General features: G+C 35.0%; 3 protein-coding genes across 3 annotated transcripts; all 3 read right to left on the minus strand.

Annotated features, from left to right (window-relative positions):
- Positions 1–7582: 7582 nt before the first annotated feature.
- On the minus strand, positions 7583–9057 carry LOC106444871. Its single transcript, XM_013886287.2, has one exon. The coding sequence runs from the start codon at positions 8473–8475 to the stop codon at positions 7957–7959; it is 519 nt and encodes a 172-aa protein (XP_013741741.1). The 5' UTR covers positions 8476–9057; the 3' UTR covers positions 7583–7956.
- A 1457-nt stretch (positions 9058–10514) lies between these two features.
- Positions 10515–13468, minus strand: LOC106373603. The gene is made up of 2 exons (XM_048766579.1): positions 13402–13468; positions 10515–13327 (listed from the first exon to the last, which is right to left on the minus strand). Exon 2 carries the CDS (start codon positions 12850–12852, stop codon positions 11593–11595), a length of 1260 nt encoding a protein of 419 aa, XP_048622536.1. The 5' UTR covers positions 12853–13327; positions 13402–13468; the 3' UTR covers positions 10515–11592.
- LOC125591897 lies at positions 12882–19897 on the minus strand. The gene is made up of 15 exons (XM_048766811.1): positions 19791–19897; positions 19577–19700; positions 19417–19492; positions 17243–17320; positions 17033–17113; positions 16761–16946; positions 16638–16670; positions 16229–16538; positions 15195–16126; positions 14676–15082; positions 14544–14626; positions 13875–14057; positions 13726–13794; positions 13402–13682; positions 12882–13327 (listed from the first exon to the last, which is right to left on the minus strand). Exons 1-15 carry the CDS (start codon positions 19895–19897, stop codon positions 12882–12884), a joined length of 3396 nt encoding a protein of 1131 aa, XP_048622768.1.
- Positions 19898–21939: the final 2042 nt, after the last annotated feature.

The following is a 21939-nucleotide window of genomic DNA, read 5'->3' on the forward strand; positions in this document are numbered from 1 at the left end:
CCAATCATGTCTCTTTTGACATTCATAGACAGATTTTGGTTCTGGATCATCGATTTCTTCATTTATTTCACTTGACACAATATATGAGAAAGCATCATCAAGGTCATTTTGTTTATTTCTATTCCATATCCTTTTATTATGGATGTAATTAATAGAAATCTCATGATTATCTTTCGATTCATGATGCTCTGATTCATGATGCTCTGATTCATCAGAATCCTTATCATTTATTTCTTCCAAAATATTTTCTGCTATTTTGGGTGCATCATATATTTCAGCTTTCTTCTGTTTCCTAGGATTCTTATCCTTAGAACCAACAGGTCTACCACGCTTCAGGCGTGTTTTTGGCTCTCGTGTGTCATCCTCCTTTTCTTGTTCATTTGGCATTTTGATACGAGCAGGAGCATTTGCAGCTGGTATATGAGATTTAGTTACCGTCTTGGTATCTACAAATGCATCAGGTAGCTGGTTAGCTATACTCTGTAAATGCATAATTCGTCGAACTTCTAGTTCTGACTCTTTAGTAGGAGGATCAAGATATAACAATGATGGTACACTCCATTTTATATCACTTCCAACATTTTTGTTTTCTCCCCCTAGAACTGGGAATACATTTTCGTCAAAATGACAATCAGCAAAACGTGCTGTAAAGACGTCACCAGTCTGTGGTTCTAGGTATCTTATAATTGATGGGGAATCAAAACCAACATATATTCCCAATCTTCTTTGTGGTCCCATCTTTGTACGTTGTGGTGGTGCTACAGGCACATATACCGCACAACCAAAGATTCTAAAGTGGGAAATGTTTGGTTCTCGACCAAACGCTAATTGTAGTGGGGAATACTTATGGTATGCACTCGGTCTGATCCGAATGAGTGCTTCTGCATGCAAAATGGCATGTCCCCATACAGAGGTTGGAAGTTTTGATCTCATGATCAATGGTCTTGCAATCAATTGCAGACGCTTAATTAAAGATTCAGCCAAACCATTTTGCGTATGAACATGAGCAACCGAATGTTCAACTTCAATTCCCATTACCATACAATAGTCATTGAATGCTTGGGATGTGAATTCACCAGCGTTGTCTAGTCTAACTCTTTTAATAGTATAATCAGGAAACTGTGCTCGCAGTTTGATTATCTGAGTTAGAAATCTCGCAAATGCCACATTTCGAGATGATAATAGACAAACGTGTGACCATCTACTGGATGCGTCAATTAATACCATAAAATAGTGGAATGGTCCACAAGGTGGGTGTATAGGTCCACATATATCGCCTTGAATTCTTTCAAGGAACTTTGGTGATTCTTTATCGATTTTGGTTGGCGATGGCCTTACGATCAATTTTCCTAGAGAACATGCAACACATGTCATTTTATTCCCTTGAGAAATCTCCTGGATTTTCAGTGGATGACCATGTGAACTTTCTATGATTTTACGCATCATTGTAGTTCCTGGGTGGCCAAGGCGATCATGCCATAACGTGAACTCTTCTGGGTTCCGTTCTACTACAAGATTTGATTCGATCTCATCGATATAAGTATGATGTAACCCCGAAGGAAGCTCTGGAAACTTTTTCAATATGTGTTTTCTGCCACATTTCTCAGAAGTTACATACATGTATTTCTTTCCATCCTCAGTTGCAGACTGAGTATCATATCCGTGAAGATATATGTCTTTAAAACTCAACAAATTCCTTTTAGAACTTGGAGAATATAGAGCATTATTTATGGAAAATTTTGTTCCATTCGGTAAAGTAAAGTTTGCTTTACCAGTTCCTTCAATCACGTCTGCAGGACCTGATATTGTATTGACGACAATTCTTGTTGGTTTTATATCAGAGAAATATCTCTTTTGTCTCAGAATAGTGTGCGTTGTTCCACTATCTGGTATGCATATTTCACGAATCCGTTTCTTGGATTTTGCTTCATTACCATTCTGATCCATTTCTGAAATTGTCATAAATGTAAAAGGAAACATAAAATTCATTCATATAAGGAAAAACACAATAATTATACATTAAGGTGATGTTAAAACATCATTATTTGTTTAAAACAAGAAATGTAATAATTATACATGGTAATACTGAAAACTATTCAATACTCTTATCATAGGCATTTCGATTCTCTTCAGGAGTAATCTAGTCCAGCTCATTAGCGAAGTCGGAGGATTCAAGGTATGAAGTCCCTTCAACATTTTCTGTGAGGTTCACCTCTTTAGCCTTTCCTTTTATGGACTCTTGATATAACTTGCACAAATGTGGGGGAGTACGACAGGTACGGGACCAATGTCCCTTACATCCACATCTGTAACATACAGTCTCACTTTTCTTTGTGGTATCCTCTTCGGTTTCTTTGCCTTTAGGAGGTTGTTCAGATCTAACCCATTTGTTAGATCTAATACTTTTAGGATAGTAAGGCTTTCCACGTTTGTTGTTGAAACGCCGACCACGACCTCGGTTGGTCTGGTTTCTCCTTCCCGAATATTCTACCGCCGTAGCATTCACTTCGGGAAATGCCTTGGCTCCCGTAGGTCGGGAATTATGGTTTTTGATTAGTAACTCATCGTTCTTTTCAGCCAACATGAGTGTTACCATCAATTCAGAAAATTTGGTGTACCCACATTTTCTGTAAATTCGGGATAAGACGTTGTGTTCTTTGTGGAAAGTATTATATGTCTTGTCAAGCATTTCTGCTTCGGTGACAGGGTTACCACAATATTTTAATTGTGCAACTATCCTCAAGATAGTGGAATTGTAATCTCTAACCCTTTGGAAATCCTGAAACCTCAGGGTTTTCCACTCTTCAAGAGCGTGAGGGAGATTGATTTCCTTTTGATTATCGAACCTATCTTTCAAGGCTTGCCATAGTACGGCTGGGTCCTCAACGTCTCCATAGTCGTGAGTTAGATTCTCATCTAAATGCTTCTTCAGGAAGATTATCGCTTCGGCTATATGCTCGGGTGGCGATTTGTTACCGACTTCTATCGCTTCAGTTATCTTTTTTATTACAAGATAAGGTTTCACATTTGTGACCCATCTGACATAATTTTCGCCGGTTACTTTCAGAGCCGGGAACTGGAGTTTCTCGATGTTTGCCATTGTATTTCTAAAACACAAAATAATAATTTTATTAGAACTTCATAATTTAAAAACCGTTTACATTAATCATACAAGCAATTACAAGGAGAAGCGATGTAAAGAAAATTAAACCGATATTCATCTTAAATTCACTCGGAGTAAATTCTCCAACGAATAAACCATAAATAGAAACACAAATGAAAATGGCACATAAAAACAAAAGTGCGCGAATCATCTTTCTTGAAATGGAAAATCGGAGGAGAGCGATTTGAAATTTTTTGAGAGAAGATGAAATGTTTTGGATGATGAAATGGAGTGAAAATGAGTTGTATTTATAGGTGAAAAACACTGTTCATAACCGTTGGAGAAAGGGGAAATTTTTGAAAAAAATTTCTTTGTGACCGTTGGGGTTAAATCGAGTGCACCAAAAATTAGTCCGAAAATATCGTATTAAACGGTCAATCAAATCTATAAAATTTCATAAAAGTAAAAAAATATGACAATAAAATATTTATGTTATGACAACAAATCATGCGACGGCTCAGCCGATCAATGCAGAGTAATAAATAAATTATACGGCGGCTCAGCCGACCAATTAGCAATAAACAAAATATAAGGCGGCTCAGCCGACCAGTTAACAACAAACATAAAATAAAGGCGGCTCGGTCGTCCAGTTAACAATAAATAGAATATAAGGCGGCTCGGCCGACCAATAAATTAATTAAAATATTAATAAATAATATAGGCGGTATTCCGGCCATTATAACATAATATAAATAATAGTACAGGCGGTATACCGACCATTATAACAGGGTATATATGATACAATAAATTTTACCGAATTGCAGAACGATCGTGCTGATAACGTGTTATGAAAAGAACTATGATTTTATAGTATCGCAGTAATTTAAATAAGGGCAAAATTTATACCCGTAGGAGAAGATAAAACAGATATAGAGAGAGAGTGTTTCTTATTAAAGGGAAGAGAAGAGTTTTTTTAGTGTGTTTACAAACGAACGCAAACGTTCGTATATATAGAAGGAAATTTACTGTGCAAATAGTGCAGCGGGCCCCACATCTTTTATAATTTCAAACATTACGGCTCCTTCTGTTTTTGTTGACTTTCGTAACAGAATTGACTTTCTAAATTAAATTAGTATCGAGAAAATCGCATTTTAAACCCGAAGGTTACACATTCCAGCAGTTTAAACACTCAACCTTTTTCACTAGCATTTTAATACCTCAAACTAGAAAAAATGTTGAAACAAACCCCGAAGTCGTATCCCGCATTTTTCTCGTAACCCTACTTAACGGCTTAATTAACAACGTTGACCTGGGCGAATTGCATGATATTTTGTTGATTAAAAACGACACCTTTAAAAAATACAACATTAATTTTATTTCTAAATCGATTAGGGTTCTAACTAAAACGAGAAAGACGGTTCTCGTCGAGAAGAACCCAAAAATGGCGTAAGTTTGTATCGATTCTTCACTTCTTCTACCTCGTTCTTGTCTCTTAGAAACTTCTAAAGACTCAATTTTTATAACAGTGAATCGCAGGAAATCGAATTGAAGATTCATTTTGGTGGTTCAGTGAAGAAGATTGGAAAGGAAGATTATGATTACTTAGGTGAATTAGGGAGCAAAAATGTGGAATGGAAGATCGATGAGATAGTGTGAGATAGGTTTGTCGATTTTTGCAAAGAAGAAGCGATAATTAGAGCACCAGTTGGCTTGATTTGGTTTAAATCAGAAAAAGAGGAAATGAAGCAACTGCAGTATGTATATGATAGGTGCGATGAGGAGATGTTGATGCTACGATCTGTGAGCAAGCTAGGGATAGATGTTGTAGAAGTGTTTGTTGAACACGAGTGCTCAGAACACATACCCGGTGTGATTCAGCTTCCAGATAGAGAACACATTGAAGACGAAGAACACAGTGAGAATGATGAGGTCGATAGACCTAAAGAAGATGATGAGCCAGAAGGATCAGAAGATGAGAATCCGGCTGAAAAGGAAGATAACCCGACTGTGAATCCGGCTGAAAAGGAAGACAATGAAGATGGTGGTGATGAAGTTGTCGCTGATGTAACAGATGGTATTAGTGATGTAAGGTTTCAGTCTGTCTTTGAGGAAGGAGAAAAAGTTGTACCAGATAAAGAAGCATATGGAAATGGTATAGAGGAAGAAGACAAAGACGATGACAGTGAAGATGAGAGGGCGCCAGTAGATGTTGAATATCCAGACACACCAGTAGAGTCAGAAGATGAATGGGAAGAATGGAATCGAGAGCATAAAGGAAAAGGGAAGGTCAATGGGAGTGATAAATACCATGGTGACTACGAAAAACCACCTTACATTTGGTTATTTCAAAAGTTTAACAGTGGGATTGAGTTTAAAGACCAGCTCTTGAAGTATTCTATGAATACTCAATATGATGTGAAGATGGTAAGGTCGGAGTCATTCATGATTGGTGTGATTTGTTGCAAAGCAAAATGTCTTTTCTGAGTTTATTGTTCAGTGGAGAAGCCGATTAACAAGTGGATGGTGAAAGTGTGTCACATGAAGCACAACCATGGTAAATCAAGCAGGATCTCAGTGTTGAAGCAAGGTGTGATTGCTGACCTTTTTAGAGAAGAATTACGCAGAAATGTCAATCTACAAGCTTCAGCGATCAAAGATGCGATAAAGGTAAGATGTGACATTGTTGTACCTATATCTAAGTGCTACAGAGGAAGACACATTGCATTGGGGAAAATTCTTGAAGCTCAAACAACACAGTTTGGGAAGCTATGGGATTATGAAGAAGAGTTGCGTAGATCAAACCAGGGTATAAGCATTAATTTATGCACAAGAGAGATTAATGGTGTTCAGATGTTTGACTGCTTCTACATTTGCTTTAAAGAATTGCGGACTGTTTGGAAGAGTTGTTGTAGACCTGTTATCGGACTTGATAGATGCTTTTTGAAGTGGGATTTCAACGGAGATTTTCTTGCAGCAGTTGGGAGAGATGCCGATAACAGGATGTACCCTATTGCTTGGGCAGTTGTGAGAGGAGAAAACAAAGATACTTGGGGATGGTTTGTGAGAAAGCTGAAGCATGATCTCGGCTTGGAATTTGGGAAGGATCTTACTGTAATCTCGGATAAACAAAAAGGACTTGTTCACGCTATCGAGTTAGAACTTCCTGAGGCAGAACATCGCATGTGTGCTAGGCACATTTATGCTAATTGGAAGAAGCTTGGTTTCTCAAGGTCAGAGTTTAAGTCATTGTTTTGGGGAGTCGCATACAGCTACACCGAGGGAGAGTACAAAGAGAAGATGCATTTGGTAGAGGCTTATGATGTCGTGGCACACAATGAATTACTCAAAACAGACCCAGAGCGCTGGTGTAGAGCATTCTTCAATGTGGAGTCTCATTGTCCTGATGTGCACAACAATTTATCAGAAAGTTTCAACAGAACCATAAAGATGGCAAGGGCAAAACCAATGATCAACATGTTGGAGGACATACGCAGACAAGCAATGAAAAAGATATCAAGGCGGTTCTTTATGGTAGATAAGTGGGACACCATTGTAACACCTATTACAATGGCTTTGTTGGAGAAAGCGAGATGTGCAAAAAAACATTGTTCAACAATACTCAGCAGTTTCAGCTTGTACGAGGTGAATGAGTTCGACTGTGGTTACAGGGTGGACTTGGCTGCACATCAGTGGGCTTGCAGGCGATGGGATCTCACAGGTATTCCCTGTAAACATGTTGTGTGTGTGCTTGATGACAACCAGGAGGATCCTGTGAAGTATACTGCAGAATATTACTACAAACATGTGATGAAAAGAACTTACTCCGACAACATCAAACCTGTCAATGGCGAAAACTTGTGGAAGATGACAAGAAGCCACCTATTGGGATACCAGAGATAAGGAAACCAAGAGGGAGACCAAGAACACGAGAGAGGAAGAAAGAGCCATTTGAAGTGCTTGAAACTGCTGGAAAATCGTCAAGACATGGACGCATACCCACATGTAGCAATTGTCATCAGTCTGGACATATTAAAACTGGATGCAAAAACAAAACTGTGGTTTATGAGGGACCAAAAAATAAGCGTGGTCGACCTCGTAAAAATCTAGAAGAGGTAATTTTTGAATTATAACTATACAATGTTTCTTTCTTAATTGTATCTAACACATTTCTTTACACAGGGCACTCCTAAGCCTCCATCTACAAGAAGAAGAAAAACTCAAAATACTGGGTCTTCTTCTCAGTCTGTTCACGCCACTGGATCATCATCTCAACCTGTAGAAGCCACTGGATCCTCTAACCCCAAGCCTCATGCTAAGAAACCTTCACGAGGACCTTTGAAGGTAAGGAAGACAGCCAACATTCCTCATGGTGTTGGGACTTTATGGAGTCCATTCACAAATCCTCCTTTTGAAGTGTTTGGAGATCGAGTGTATGATAGGTCTTATCTTAATCCACAGCCTCCACAAGAGTGATCTCATGTCTTTGTTTTGCTTTTGTTGGTTCAATGACTTGCTGTAGTTTGTCTTTATTTCTTCAAAACGTTATGGAGCTTGTCTTTTGTTGTTTCAAAATTTGATTTGGAGTTTCTTCAGCACCTTTGAACTTTGTCTTTTGTTTTTCTATTATTTTGAGTGTCATATATGGGTATTTGATCATGAGACAAAGCTAAATAGTCTTAAATCTTAATAAGAAAACATGAAAGAAGCTTACATAGACAATACATAAACTGAAAAAGTCTTAACTACATCAAATACTTAACCTAAACTGTCTTAGCAGCATGAAAGAAGCTTACATAAAGTCTTAACAACATGAAAGAAGCTTAACCAGTCTTAACAATAACAACAATAATCTTCTACCACTTCAAGATACCCATGAACACACAAATAACCACAGTAAATCCAACTGCCAACGTGATAAGAACATTACGATACACCATGCTCCTCTCGTTTAGAACCAATATTTCTCCTCTAAGCGTTTCACATGCTTCACAGTTGAGGTCTGAATCCGGTGGAGTTTGGCCACTGCTTTCATTCTCAAGCCTAACTGCTCCGCCAATTCTTACATTCTCAAGACTAAGTTCTCTTACTTGGTTTTGCAGGTTACTAATCTCTTCTCTCTGTTGGCGCATAACATTTTTAGCACCCAACAATGCAGTATATTGCCACCCGTGTGGCTTCTCAACATCATACCATCGAAAGAAGTTGCAGGTTTGGTATCCATTAGAAACTCTACGCCCTTCGCAGGTATAAAACCTCCTTCCAGGGTTGTCAACAGTCCAAGCTTGAAGCACCTTTGCTTCAAAGTTACAGTTGCAAACCATAACTTTTTCTTTTTTGTTGTCAATGGTAAAGGAACTTGAACTTTGAGCCATCTACAAGATATATAACACCAAGTACAAACATGAATCTCTAACTAATACCGCTAACATTAGCTTCACAAACACACTTTGAGCCATCTTAAGAATTTATGAAATCAAAAGTTCTAGAATTTAGATACTTTACAAGATTACAGAAACGACTTACTGTTTTGGAGTTGAGACTGAATCGAGGCAGAGAATCGTCTTTCACTTCTTATGGTTTCGTAAATTTATGAAACCTTAGATCCCCAATTTGATTTGGAAATGAAGAAGAAGACTTATTAAAAAAATTTATGGTTTTCGTTTTTTAATCAACAAAACGGCACAGCGTTTTAAACAGTTAACGTCCTGAACAGTGCCGCCAAGTAAGGTCATGAGGAAAACGCGGAGATACGACTTCAGGGTTTGTTTCGACAACTTTTCTAGTTTGAAGTATTAAAATGCTAGTGAAAAAGGTTGACTGTTTAAACTGGTAGAATGTGTCACCTTCAGAGTTTAAAATGCGATTTCCTAATTAGTATCATGCTATTTAAGCAAAAAAAAACGTCACCACAGTTTTAATAAGTTCGTTCGCTAAAAAATATTAGTGTGGGTTTTATCTTATTTTTAAATTCATCTTTGGCGTGTTGTTAAATGTAATCACTTTTAGATTTGTCATAGATTTATATGTATAAAACCCAATTATTGGAGAAGAAGAAACAGTCTCGGACTAGTTACGTACTACATCAAACACAAACTGATATGAACATACGACTAAACACGAGAATCTGATAGAAAGCTACCATCCACTACAATTATATATCTTATTAAAATGAGCATAAAATTTAGAGCAGGGGTCTTTATCTCGGTACATATTAGTTAATTTAAACAATAATTGGTTTGTACAAGAGCAGTCTCAACTTAACATTTTTTTTAAGTAATAAGTGGTTTTTGCTATGAGCTGGTTTCGTTTTTTTTTTTTTCTAATTAGGGATTGTAACAAAGAATCTCAATACAAATTGGGTCCAACTTTTAATAAAAATTTGTAATGTCCTACACTCAAATACAAATTTATGTCCATATTCCTCATAGATTTTTTTATTTAATAATGTTTTACATACAATTAAAATTGTTGTATAAAATTGGGATGGTCCTAAATGGTCGGTTTCTTTGCCTATGTCTAATACCAACCCTGAAAACAATCATAGATAGGATTTTCGACTCTGCATAATGTCTCAAATTAGAGAGAATCGGCAGTTTCTTATCTTTCGTGCTGTGGGAGTTGCTGCTCGGTAGTATTTACAAAATTAACAAACCTATAATTATTCACATCTGAGAGATAAAAATAGACAATACAAAATGTTTTATACAATATCAATATGAAAAAAATAAAGAGTTTTAGGAATTTGAACTTCTCTTTTTTCAACGATGACTTTTGAATATTCTATTACTATGCTTAAATTAGAAAGCATACACAGCGTAGAATGATTTCACATTGAATATTGTCTATCTATAAAGTATAAAGGGAAACAAAGTATTGCTAGCTCCATAGATTTTGTGAATAAATTTGAATTTTTGGGGGTTATTAGGAGGGACATAAGAGGAGAAAAATACAATCTTTTGGACATATTTTTCGATGATATTTGCAAGTTGCGCATTTTTCATTGATTCATTTCTTAAATTTATCTTTTATTTAAGTACAGAAAGACGAGTAGTTAAAAAATATATAAAGACGATATTTTGAAGATATATATATATATATATATATATATATATATATAATATAACTAGGTGTTTTCCTGCACCATGTACAAAAATAAAATTTTAAAATTATATTTATAAATAAACTTTTGTTATTTTTTTTGGTTTTATTATTTGCATACAATATTTTAATTCTATGTAAAAATTAACATAAAATAAATATTTTTATTCACATTTATATTTAATAATATATATATATATATATCTTGGAAATATTTCTATTTATTTATTTTGGTTAATATATATTAAATAAAATTTATTTTGGTTATTATTTATTTATTTTGGTTAATATATTGTAAATATTAAAAATTTGTTTTAGTAATAAAAATATTTAAATAAAATTAAATAATATTTTCGAAAATTATTATATCTTACTATATTTCTAACTTTACTATTTATTGTTATATTAATGATGATTTATAAGTTATTATCTTATTCTAAAAACTTATCAAAATTATAAAACAATATTAATAAATGTCAATGTCACAATTAGTCCAAGCCATGTCATCTTTATTGGTATGTCATGTCATCATTTTATTTTCAAAATTAATGTGGTGATGATATGTATCAAAATCACTTAGTAAATAATGTATACTAGGTGACCGGCCCGCACCCTGTGCGGGCATAAGAAAATTCAAAATATGGACTAAATCTTATATGATTTTATAAGTAACGGATTTTATACTATGTCAACAACCGTCTTTGGGAGAATTCATCAGGCGTGGAAAAAAGATCGCACACCAATTTGAGATGGACGAGAGGGAACAAAGTAACTTCAGTATAAAGAGGCAGATATTGTGTGTACCGTGTACGTATAATTGCAACGTCCATATTTTCTTTGTATGTTTACGAAGAAACTTTCATTCAAAATATGGAATAAATATTGCATAGTTTTAGAAAATTGCTTTCGTTTTATATTATCATTAATTAGAAATGTATTGTATATATGTTGTTAAAATATATGATGGAGAATAAAATATTTTGTTTCCATTAATAATAAAATAAACTTTTGTGTAGACATAGTAAAAGAAAATATATTAAAAAAAAAATCGAAAAATTATCCATAAAAATATAAATTATGAAGTACAATTGTCGAAAAATAATGCAAAATAATTTAGAAACCTGCAAAAAATTAAATAAATATTGTAAGTAATTTGTCGGATGAACATTATTTTACAGATTTATAAGTAAGAAAATAAAAGTTAACATGAAATAATATTAAAGTAGACATACTTTCATCGAAATAGTCAGAAAACGGGATGCTCCTGAATACAATCAGTTCCTAACCCATCACTACCCATCTGGAAATCACAAAAAGTAAATAATTGTAACAGACTATATACTTAAAATTTTTTATTTGAAAAGAAAGTAGATTAAAATTACATACCGTGACTATGGAATATTCTGAAAAACTTGTTTGTAGACAACATTCAACGTTTTTGTCTGCGTTTTCCCTTCTTTACCAGTTATTAGGATTTTCAATCCAGATCTCGACTTAACTCTTGAAAGTGCAACGTAGAGCTGACCATGAGAGAACACTGGCCTAGGCAGAAACAACCCAACACTTTCCAGTGTTTGACCTTGACTTTTGTTGATGGTCATCGCGAAAGCCAAAATAACTGGAAACTGTCTTCGACGCATTCTGAAGGGGAACTTGGTGTCAGGTGGTGTGACAAACATTCTAGGGATCCAAACCGGATGTCCAGCAATTTTGTTTCCGGTTATAATTCTACCTTCTATCACATGGGGCAGTAACTGAGTAACAATTAGCCTAGTACCATTACATAAACCATCTGCAACATCCATGTTACGAAGACACATGATAGGAGCACCAACCTTGAGCTTCAAGCAATGTCTAGGCAGTCCAGCCACTTTAACACTGTTCAAAAACTCTGCAGGATATACGACATTTTCTTCTATGTCAACATCGGATGGGATAATACTGTCAGAGCTAAGGTAAACCTTCTCTTCTCCTGAAAGCATATGTAAATCCGTTTGTTTAGTGATATGTACAAAGTTAGTTGAACATAAGAATAAATGATAAAACATGTTACCTGGCAACTGCGAAAGCATGTAGTCATTTATTTTATCCACTTCATCATTTGTGGGAGTAAGAATGGCTCGATGTCTATACAAATCCTTATCTGTTGAAGTTTGAAAAGCTTGTCCATAAACCTCTTTTGCCATAGTCTCAATAGGGTCTTCTCCACTATTTTGTATCAGCAAATCAGAAGGGATGTCAATCTCAACTTGACCGTCGTTAGGCAAATTTATTTTTCCATCTCCTATATCCAAAATCCAGTTTGAGAAGGATTCAAGCTCTTTTGCTGCATCATCAGTAAGACCAGCCAGCAATCTCATGTTTTTTGTTAGCTTCAGAACTTTGCAGTGCTCCCAAAGATATGACGAATTCAGAGCCGCCAAAACAGTCTCTGCTCTACCACCTCCAGGTATAACCGGTAAAATCTGTCTGAAATCTCCACCGAAAACAACAACTTTACCCCCAAAAGGTTTATCTTCACAAGATCTTATAATATCACGCATAGTGCGATCCAACGTCTCGAAACAGTGTCTGCTCATCATAGGCGCCTCATCCCATACAATTAACTTTGCCGCTTTAACTAATTCTGCACGATCTGATCCTGGCTCCATTTTCTTGCAAGTGCTGAATTCGTCTGCATCTATCGGAATACCAAATCTGGAATGTGCGGTTCTACCTCCTTCCAACAACAATGCTGCAATTCACTTGATGCGGTATTTAGAACAATCATACCTTTAGATCGGATAGCTGACGAGAGTGCTCTGTATACGAAGGTTTTTCCTGTGCCTCCATAACCATAAAGAAAGAACACTCCACCGCTATCATTTAAAACTGCATCCAGAATCTGTTCGTATACCCCTCTTTGCTCATCTGTTATCATCGCCATAAGTCTTTCATTTTCCTTTAGCTGATCTTCCACAACATAATTAAGCTCATCATCTATAAGGCGATTGCCGTTGTAATCTCCAAAATTTTCTGGCTTTGGCATGTGGGGCCATTTCTTGAGGCTACGACCATTGCTGAGCAAATGATTTTCGATCTCAGTAAGAGCAATATTTTTGATCTGCTCTATGGTCAAGTTCATATCTGCAAGTTTGATAATTCTATTAAATTAACATAGACATTCTTACAATAAGAAAATTTAATTGGACAAAACTCACCAGGTCGTCCAGTTTCTCGCCGCTTCTTGTAAAGAATATCGTCGGTAAGATACTCCCAAGTAGCTTCCCACACTACATGAGGCTGAGACAACGATTTGGAAACCAACATTCTCGCAAAAAGCTTCCTTGCATACGTCGCAGAACTACAGTCACTGGCATCTTTGATAGCTTCTATGAATTCCTTGTCATCATCCATCAATCCCAACGCATAGCAAGCATCTTCGTATGTATGATATAAAACACCATCAACTGTTCTTATATCCTCGTATGATGTCGGCCCTCTTACCCAGTTTAGCAATACTCTTAAGAAATATAGCTCATCACCTGATGGCTGAATATGCGCAATCCTCCCTATCGCAAAGCCTCGTTTCCGTGGTACCCATTCTCTCGTACCTGATTTCCAAACGAATTTTGTTGGAAATTCCGCATATGTCAACTCTCTTGCTCATGCATATTTTCTGTTTGCTATGAACCAGGCCAAAAACATGGATTGGTTGACAGTCTTTTTGTTGAGAATACTCTCAATAGGTTCGTCTTCATCAAAAAATACCAGTTCCTGATCCGGAAGATGAAAGCCAAGTTTCTCTACAGAAGTAGTACGAAAATGTGTAGGAAAAGCAAGAATCCGCCAAGACGACTCGCATGCAGTAATATATCTAATTAAGAAACACGAAAACATAAATGAGTAAAGATGAACCTTGGCCAGAAAATGTAAAAGATAGATAAACTCTATTTGTTAATAATGTATTTATTTTATTTATAACAAATGAGTTATATAAATTTCATCTATGATATTTGATATTTTTTAAAGTTTATACATATATATTTGTACTAATAGTAATAGATTATTGATGTAATTTCGTTTCCTTTGCAAAGACATAGAGTAGAATACAAATTTTGTATTATCTTAGTATTTTTTTCGTATTATATTTTTTTAATAGCGGATTACTTGCGCAAACTTGGATTGGAGAAATTAAGTTAATGTATAAAGTTCAATATCCTAATTAGTATTAATTTATTGATCTTCTATAATTAATGAATAGCTTATAGAGTTTCTACTGAATTTTTAATATATTGTTATAAATTTATAGAATATAATACTTTCTAAATAGTAACACGAATTGGTATAAATATAATAATACCTGCAGTCGTAATATGTTTTGATTTCGTCAATGACGCCATCTTCATCTTCTTTATCCATTGTAGCTGAGGCATAATCAGGTCCCTTATGAATATATTTGAAAAGATACTTAACAGCTCGTGTTTGGACGCACCACTCTACATTCATATGGGAGCATGAGGTCTCTGTTGTATGGTACAACAAATCCATTGTCTAATCTGATTCCATTTTTCTCAATGAACCTACCATCAATCCGACGCATGTAAGCTGGAAATCCATTTGCGTCAATCGATGTCCTGATGTTGAGAGGTTTCGGAAACATCTTAGAACATTTACCGTTAACCATACATACATTATCCTTCTTTGCTGCACCGCAAGGACCATGCATCATACAATCCCCAATGATCACATACAGGTCTGGATCTACTGTCTTGTCTGGTATTTCAGCGGAAATAATCTTATCTATATCATCGGCTGTTGGAAATTTTGATCCTTTTTCCATGAAGACAAGAATATGAGCGTGTGGCATTCCTCTTTTTTGAAACTCAATCGTGTACATTACTGACAAAATAAAAAAATAAAATAGTTAGTCAATTTTAACAAACAAAACAGCTATCTACATTAGTTGTTTTGATTAAACAATTAATATAAGTAACATGTAAAGGAGATTTACCTGCAGCAACAGGACCGAATAAGGAGCCGTTCTTTTTAGTCAACTCGCCGATAAGATTATCGAGTTTCATCTTGAAAACTCTACACAATATTTCTGGCCTGTCTTCGGTGGTCAGGTTATATTTTTTCAGATACCTTGTAACTTCAGGCCATTTTGGATTACACGTAAAAGTGATGAAAATATCGGGAAATCCATGGTATTTGCACAGAGCCATGGCATCATAGTAGTGCTGCTTCATATACCTTTTTCCCCCGGTGAAAGTTGCTGGAATGAAAATTCGGCTCCCTTGTTCCGCCATCTTAGCTCCAGCTCTTGTAGCTGCTTTCTGGATTGCAGCGTAACTACTTGACCGGAGCTTTTTCTGATTCAGCCACAAGTAACGTAGTCTACTCGATTCTATCATTGTGTAAGCGTCCACAAGGAACTGATGAAACAATCTGCCTGATCTTGTAATTGTAGGTGCTTCCCACCTCCTCTCTAAAATCCGAAATGCAAAGTACTCACGCATAGTTACATTCTTGCGTTTTCTCGCAGTGCTGTCTTCAAAACCAATAGGAATATTTAATCGAAAGCCATCCTCTCCATATGGAAACAATAGTGGATATTGCAGAGGCAAATACGCCGGATGTAATTCACTTATCCTTTGCAACTTTCCACTTGTACTCTCTAGAACAATATCTCGTGTCTCCATATTTAAAACAAAATCTCCAGGTATCAAAGCAGCAACTTCATTTGCAGTCGGCAGATTATGGGTCCGTCCATCAGATTGTCGACTTTCAATCAATCTCATCCTATAACCTGTTGATCCTTCCACGTCGAATCTGTCTCTTGCAGACCTAAAAGCCTTGACATGAGGGTTACACTGATCTAACATATTCTTCAGAAGAAGAACAAGTGGTTCTCTTAGTTTCTTAGCAGCAGCTCTGTCAGACCTGCAAAGTTTTAAAAAATCCTAATATAAGTTAACAAAACGTCGACCATACTACAAAGCGAACAATATAATCATAGTAACTTCATATAATGAAGTAAATTACCCGGCATAAGCGTCAAGTCTATTTTTGATCTCATTTAAAGTGTCAATGATATAGAGCTGGGAAAATTTTGGAGCTTGTCCAGGCTCGGGAACTATATCACCAATACGATGATAGTTCTCACCGGACATTCGGAAAACAAATGGTCCACGACCATTGTTAATAGAATGATCTATCTTCCCCCCAAGAGATGTGAAAGAGAACATCATATTGTAAGCTCGTATGAACTCTCGATAATGTTTGCTTAACTCGTCTCCTTTGCATAACAAAGTCATTAACTCCATTGGAGGATTCGCGAGCCGAGGAAGTACAACTTTACCATGTTTACAACACATTGTGAATACAGGATTGGCACTACGCCGGCGTTTTCCAATTCTTTCACCATACCACATATATGCTTGACAAAACTTACAATTCCAACCTGGATCTCCGTCGTCGTAGTAACCTGTGTTTCGTCAAATATCTTCATTAAAAAAAAACTAATATCGAGGTTATTTATTTGTAAGAAACATTGTAGTAATTTTCAGGTCATCACCGTTTTTTTGTATCCCAATGACAATAGGCGAAGTAACTGTATTATTAGTTTCTTGTGGGATATGTTGTGGTGATGTGTTTATCAAAGTCTCTCCAGCTGGATAGGTAGTGTAAGTCTGATTCTCCTCATCTTCATTATCATTTTCATTTTCAGACTCACTTTCCATTGCATATCTATTATTGTAAGCTGCGTGAAAAAGTGTACTACAAAGTCAAAATATATGATCCATAAATATAAAATTTGTATATGTATAGATGGAATAGACATTTGACCTTCAGGATGATCCTCGACGATGAACCTTGGTGGAGGAATAAATTCATTGGTTTTGGTTTGTTGGAATGGACTTTGAGTAGCTGAAAAAGATTTATTTAAACATATAAACAAAGGTCTAGCGCAAATAAATTCATGAAATAGGTATAATATTAATTTTTACCTTTCAGTATACATCATATTAGTACGATTACAAATATCTAAAAAATTACCTTCACGAGGTGCATCTTCTACAAACACTGCTGGACCAGTCGGGATACTATGGCGTGTCATGTTGGGACCTTGTCTTGCTGTATAAATTTGTTTAAGTTTAGTCACACTTTTGAAATAGTAGCATAGAACTTATAATAACGACAAAACATTATTTAAAACCCGTTGTTACCTTCCTTATGTCTTGTCTTTGAATTCACCGATGGAGGTGATCCAATTGTCTTTCGTTTCCTCAAGGTACTCCGGGATATAGTTTCTTGATAACCAATAGTACCTTAAGGAATGATAATTTTTAATTATACGTAACTTGTGCTAAACTATTAATTTATTACTATTTTATTAACTATTTGTATACGATCATACTATATAAGCACTACTTATATAATAAGCAGTAATTAATAAACAATGCTATTACTCGATGGGTGCATGTTGATTCCAGAAACACTCAAATTTGCAAGAGTAGGTGAACTTTGCGTTGAATTATAGGGACCTACAGACATAAATAGAATTCATAAGCTAATTTTCAGAAAGGGTTCCATCATTACTCATTCTTTAAAAAGTCTTCTAACTCTTCCTTTGAACAGAAACTTATACCTAGAGGTGGTACAACGGATGTCTTGGTTGGCTTGAAAATCCTGGTAACTGTACAATGTAATGAAAATGAATTTTTCAGAAATTTTTTTAATCAATACAGTAATAAGAATAAACGTGGGGATAATGAAAGCGTTAGGAGACTAACCTCTATTTGAGGTAGTAATCCCTATTGTTCTTTTGTTATTCAGTATTTCCTTTCGCGCAGCTCTAGCTTGATGTGTTAGTCCATCTTTAAAACTTTGAAAAACACAACTTAATGGGACAGTATGTGTCGATGTATTTTCAACGTTTTTTGACGGATTTGACTCTGGTGGAATTGGAATAATGGGTCGAAATACTTGATTCGTAACATTCTGCAAGGGCGTCCTAAAAGGATTTATACTGGGCAGAGGTGAAACGTTAGTGATAGATGAGTTTTGTGTTATATTCCCCATTGGAGTATTCTCTTTGTCATTGGTACCTGCGTCAACAAACTAAGTCTGTGAATAAACTACAGAAGAAAAAAAAACAGTGTATGTTCTACAAAAACGTTAGTGATAACGTATCATTTTTTGTATTCAGTAGTAGGAAAATTCAACATTTATAAATGTTTTTATTTATTTTATGTAGAACATACACTGTTTTTTTTTCTTCTGTGGTTTATTCCCCGTGTCTGTAGACAGTGGATTACTTCTCTTCATGCTTCCCACTCAAAATCGAATGCTTGTTTTTCAGTAACACCAAAACACTACGTATAGATTGAATCGTATGCAATTAGAATACAGGCTTGAATAAACTTATATAATTTGAAAGAAAGTCGAAGATATAAAGTTCAGAAGCCGACCTCTTCAGCAAAATATAATTGAAATCGATACATGACCATTAGGTTATATCATCTTCAAAATATACGTATAATCCTTTGTTGCCAAATAAAGTTACCTTATCAAATTCTTACCATGTATGTATTCCTTGCGCAAGTGAATATGATATTTATTGGTAAACTATTTATGACAATTTAATTCAATATATTACCTTCTTTTACTTTATTCGTTTATTAATTATGCTTTTTTGGAACTTTAACATATATATAACAACCTTATGTTTGAAATGTCGAATATATAGTTCTATACTATCTTCTAGTGATAAGTTCCGCACTTTTAAAGTTTAAAACAATAATTTTTCTGTAATGTGGAAAAATAAATAGATTAAAGGAGTTGTTATATATAACGAACCAAATAACACCTCATAATTAATTCTCATAAATATAAAACCCAAAAGAGAGACAACGGAAAACATTATGAAATTTGGTGAACAGAAAAAAAAATTAATTCTTAAACTCTTGCACTTTGACGGGCATATTGGACTTCAACTTAGTTCCTTAAGAAAGGATTAGCATCAGTCCTCCTCCGACTCATAATCATTAAAAATCACAAAATGTGGCTGCAAAAAAAATAAAAATTCGTTAGAACTTATACTGGTCACAATTAATTTTGATTTATCACTATTATGATTGTTACATGTGGATCGAAGTGTTGAATTATTTCTGCATTGTCAATCACTAAATCAACAACATATGCTGCATTATGTTCTTGTTGACCATTACTTGCGATAGTAATCTTAAATAGAAGTTTTCTCCCAATCAAATCAGTTAGAGACTGAGGTAGAAAATGTGGATTTTCCTGTAAAACAATAATACATCTTTCAAAGAATATATATAAATGCAATTTCCTTAGTTCCCCTAATCTTAAAAACGAAGAAAATACCTGACCAGCCTCTTGGACTAACTCAAACGCAGGTCTCCTAATGAGCCTCTCCGCAATATTGTTGAAAAGCAAAAACTTGACTTCTCCCTTTGAGTCATCAGAGACACGTACAACCAAGTAGTAACTAAAAAATACACTATTTAAATTAGTATACAAACATATAATACTGATTTATTACAAAGGCAGCAAGATAAATCTTTATAAACGGCCATACCAGTGAATAGCATGTTCAAAATCCTTGTTGCATGTTTTGCAGTTGTATATAGGATTATGTTGAAGATGTTGCACGTTTCCCTCAAAACCATCTCCTTGTCTGGCCATTTTTCTTTTGCAAAAATTGCAGGCAGTGTAGTACCATGGTTTATCCAAATCAATGGCCTCAATTTTTGCAACAACCATATAAGTTCCAGCCTAATTTGAAGCATTTAAATGACAATAAATTTGTAGTTAAATCATATTTGTCTTCCTCTTTCAGAAAAAAAAAACGCTTTCATATGATAATTCCCAAAATATTTACCGTTGGTGCTTCAATAATTTCAGAAATTGTTCTCTTCATGGTTAACATTGCTTCAAGAATACTATGTTTTGACAAAGACCTATATAAAAACTACTTAGATCGATTTGTATAACATACTAACAACATAATAACAGAGAAGATATAGAGTGGAGATTGTAACCTCTTTGTACTCAATACGATATAGCATGTCGAGTAAAGGTTAGTTTTATTTATAGGAGCATATGAAAAACCTAGCGTCAAATTAGAAAATCCAACCACTTAAGTAAAACTGATTTTATTATTCTTGTTTGAGCAACAAAATATTCTTATTCGTATGAATAAGGACATGAGTACTGGTCAAGTAAACTTCTAACTTTTATTATCTTTTAAGAATGAAGAAATCTCGGATGAACTTATTCAATTGATTTAATGCATTTCCTAAACTAATACATATCGGATATATTATTACCATAAGTTTAAGTGGTCTATTGTTTGAGAAACTATTCTATTCAAATACATACTAATACGGAAATGAAAGTTGGTCAAGTTATAGTTTTACTTTTATAACTTTTTGCTGAGAAAGCTTAAAAAATCCAGTCTATATAGTTGTTTAATTGTCATTTCGATTGGTAATATCAATAAGCATGCAAATAAAGCAACGACCAACTTTTCTGAGTACGTGACAACTCTTCATGAACCACAGCCTTTTATCAATGCATGTGTTGTCTCTTGACCTTTTTGGCACATACTTCTAGCACTTACACAGCATTTTCATCATGTACAATCACATCATTTTCCCACCACCATCTTTATAAGTATCGTCCTACAACATCGAACATTACCTATCCGCATTCTCATCATCGACTGAGAGTAGAAATAACTTTCACAAAACTTAAAATATCAAACAAAATACATACAGTTATGTGAATATGGGAGAAGAAAAATCGGTGAACAATTATGACATTGTTTACATCGGTGATTCCTCTAATTCAAACGACGACCACTCCAACTCCGATCCCACCATCTATTTCAGAAACATTTCCTTGTCATATTTTGTTGCCGAACCTTTCGAAATGCTCACCAAGCACAACAGATTCAAGGAAGTATGCTTGGAGAACAATAACCCTGAGGTACACTATATTGAGGGCATACTTCAATATTTCGTCCACAAAGAAAAACGCAAAGGCCTCTATCATCTACGCCAAGCATCCATTGGTGAGTATAGAAACGGTACTTATCTTTACGGTTTGTTATTGCTTGCATTAGAACACTATCCAAAAGGTAAGAAGTATCTGGATAAACTCCAATGGAAAGAAAATCTATCAACCTCCGATTATTGCTGGAAAAGAGTCAAGAAAACTCTAAGTACAATCCCTGCAATTATGGAGACCCGCTACTATACAGCTATGGTGAACCTTGAGCCATGGACTGAGTGCCATCCCGATAACATGGCTGAAGTATGCAAGCATTGTTACTACTCCAAAAGGCTTACTCAATTTGTTCAGTTTGCTATGAATCAAGACTGAAACAAGCAGAGTTGTGGAGATGTATTATCTAAGCACGCATGTAAAATAACTTATGTTTTTTACATATGTGATTTATCTATTTCGTTCAGTTTCGTACGTTGCTATTTTGTATGTTTTGCTTGTATTTTTATATAATATCAATTCCAAATAACCTCAGTCTCATTATCGTTATTTTAATCTTATATAAACGTTTTTTAATAAATGGTGTGTCCGTCTAGGAACATCCACTTTCAAAGATCTACAAAATTATTACGCGTATATCCTCTACTCATATTTACTGGGAATCTTAAATTTGTTACCAAATCTAATTAAGAAAGTTACCGACCAAATATCTACAATGA

The sequence above is a fragment of the Brassica napus genome, chromosome C8 (genome assembly GCF_020379485.1).
Source record: "Brassica napus cultivar Da-Ae chromosome C8, Da-Ae, whole genome shotgun sequence".
Classification (NCBI taxonomy): Eukaryota; Viridiplantae; Streptophyta; class Magnoliopsida; order Brassicales; family Brassicaceae; genus Brassica; species Brassica napus.

Coding starts and splice junctions, on each gene's coding strand:
- LOC106444871 (XM_013886287.2), bottom strand. CDS start 8,475: ATGGCTCAAAGTTCAAGTTCCTTTACCATTGACAACAAAAAAGAAAAA.
- LOC106373603 (XM_048766579.1), bottom strand. CDS start 12,852: ATGGAGCCAGGATCAGATCGTGCAGAATTAGTTAAAGCGGCAAAGTTA.
- LOC125591897 (XM_048766811.1), bottom strand. CDS start 19,897: ATGGCCAGACAAGGAGATGGTTTTGAGGGAAACGTGCAACATCTTCAA. Junction 16,127..16,228: donor AGACTTGACGCTTATGCCGG/GTAATTTACTTC, acceptor AAAACTTTGCAG/GTCTGACAGAGCTGCTGCTA. Junction 14,627..14,675: donor TCCCATATGAATGTAGAGTG/GTGCGTCCAAAC, acceptor TATATTCATAAG/GGACCTGATTATGCCTCAGC.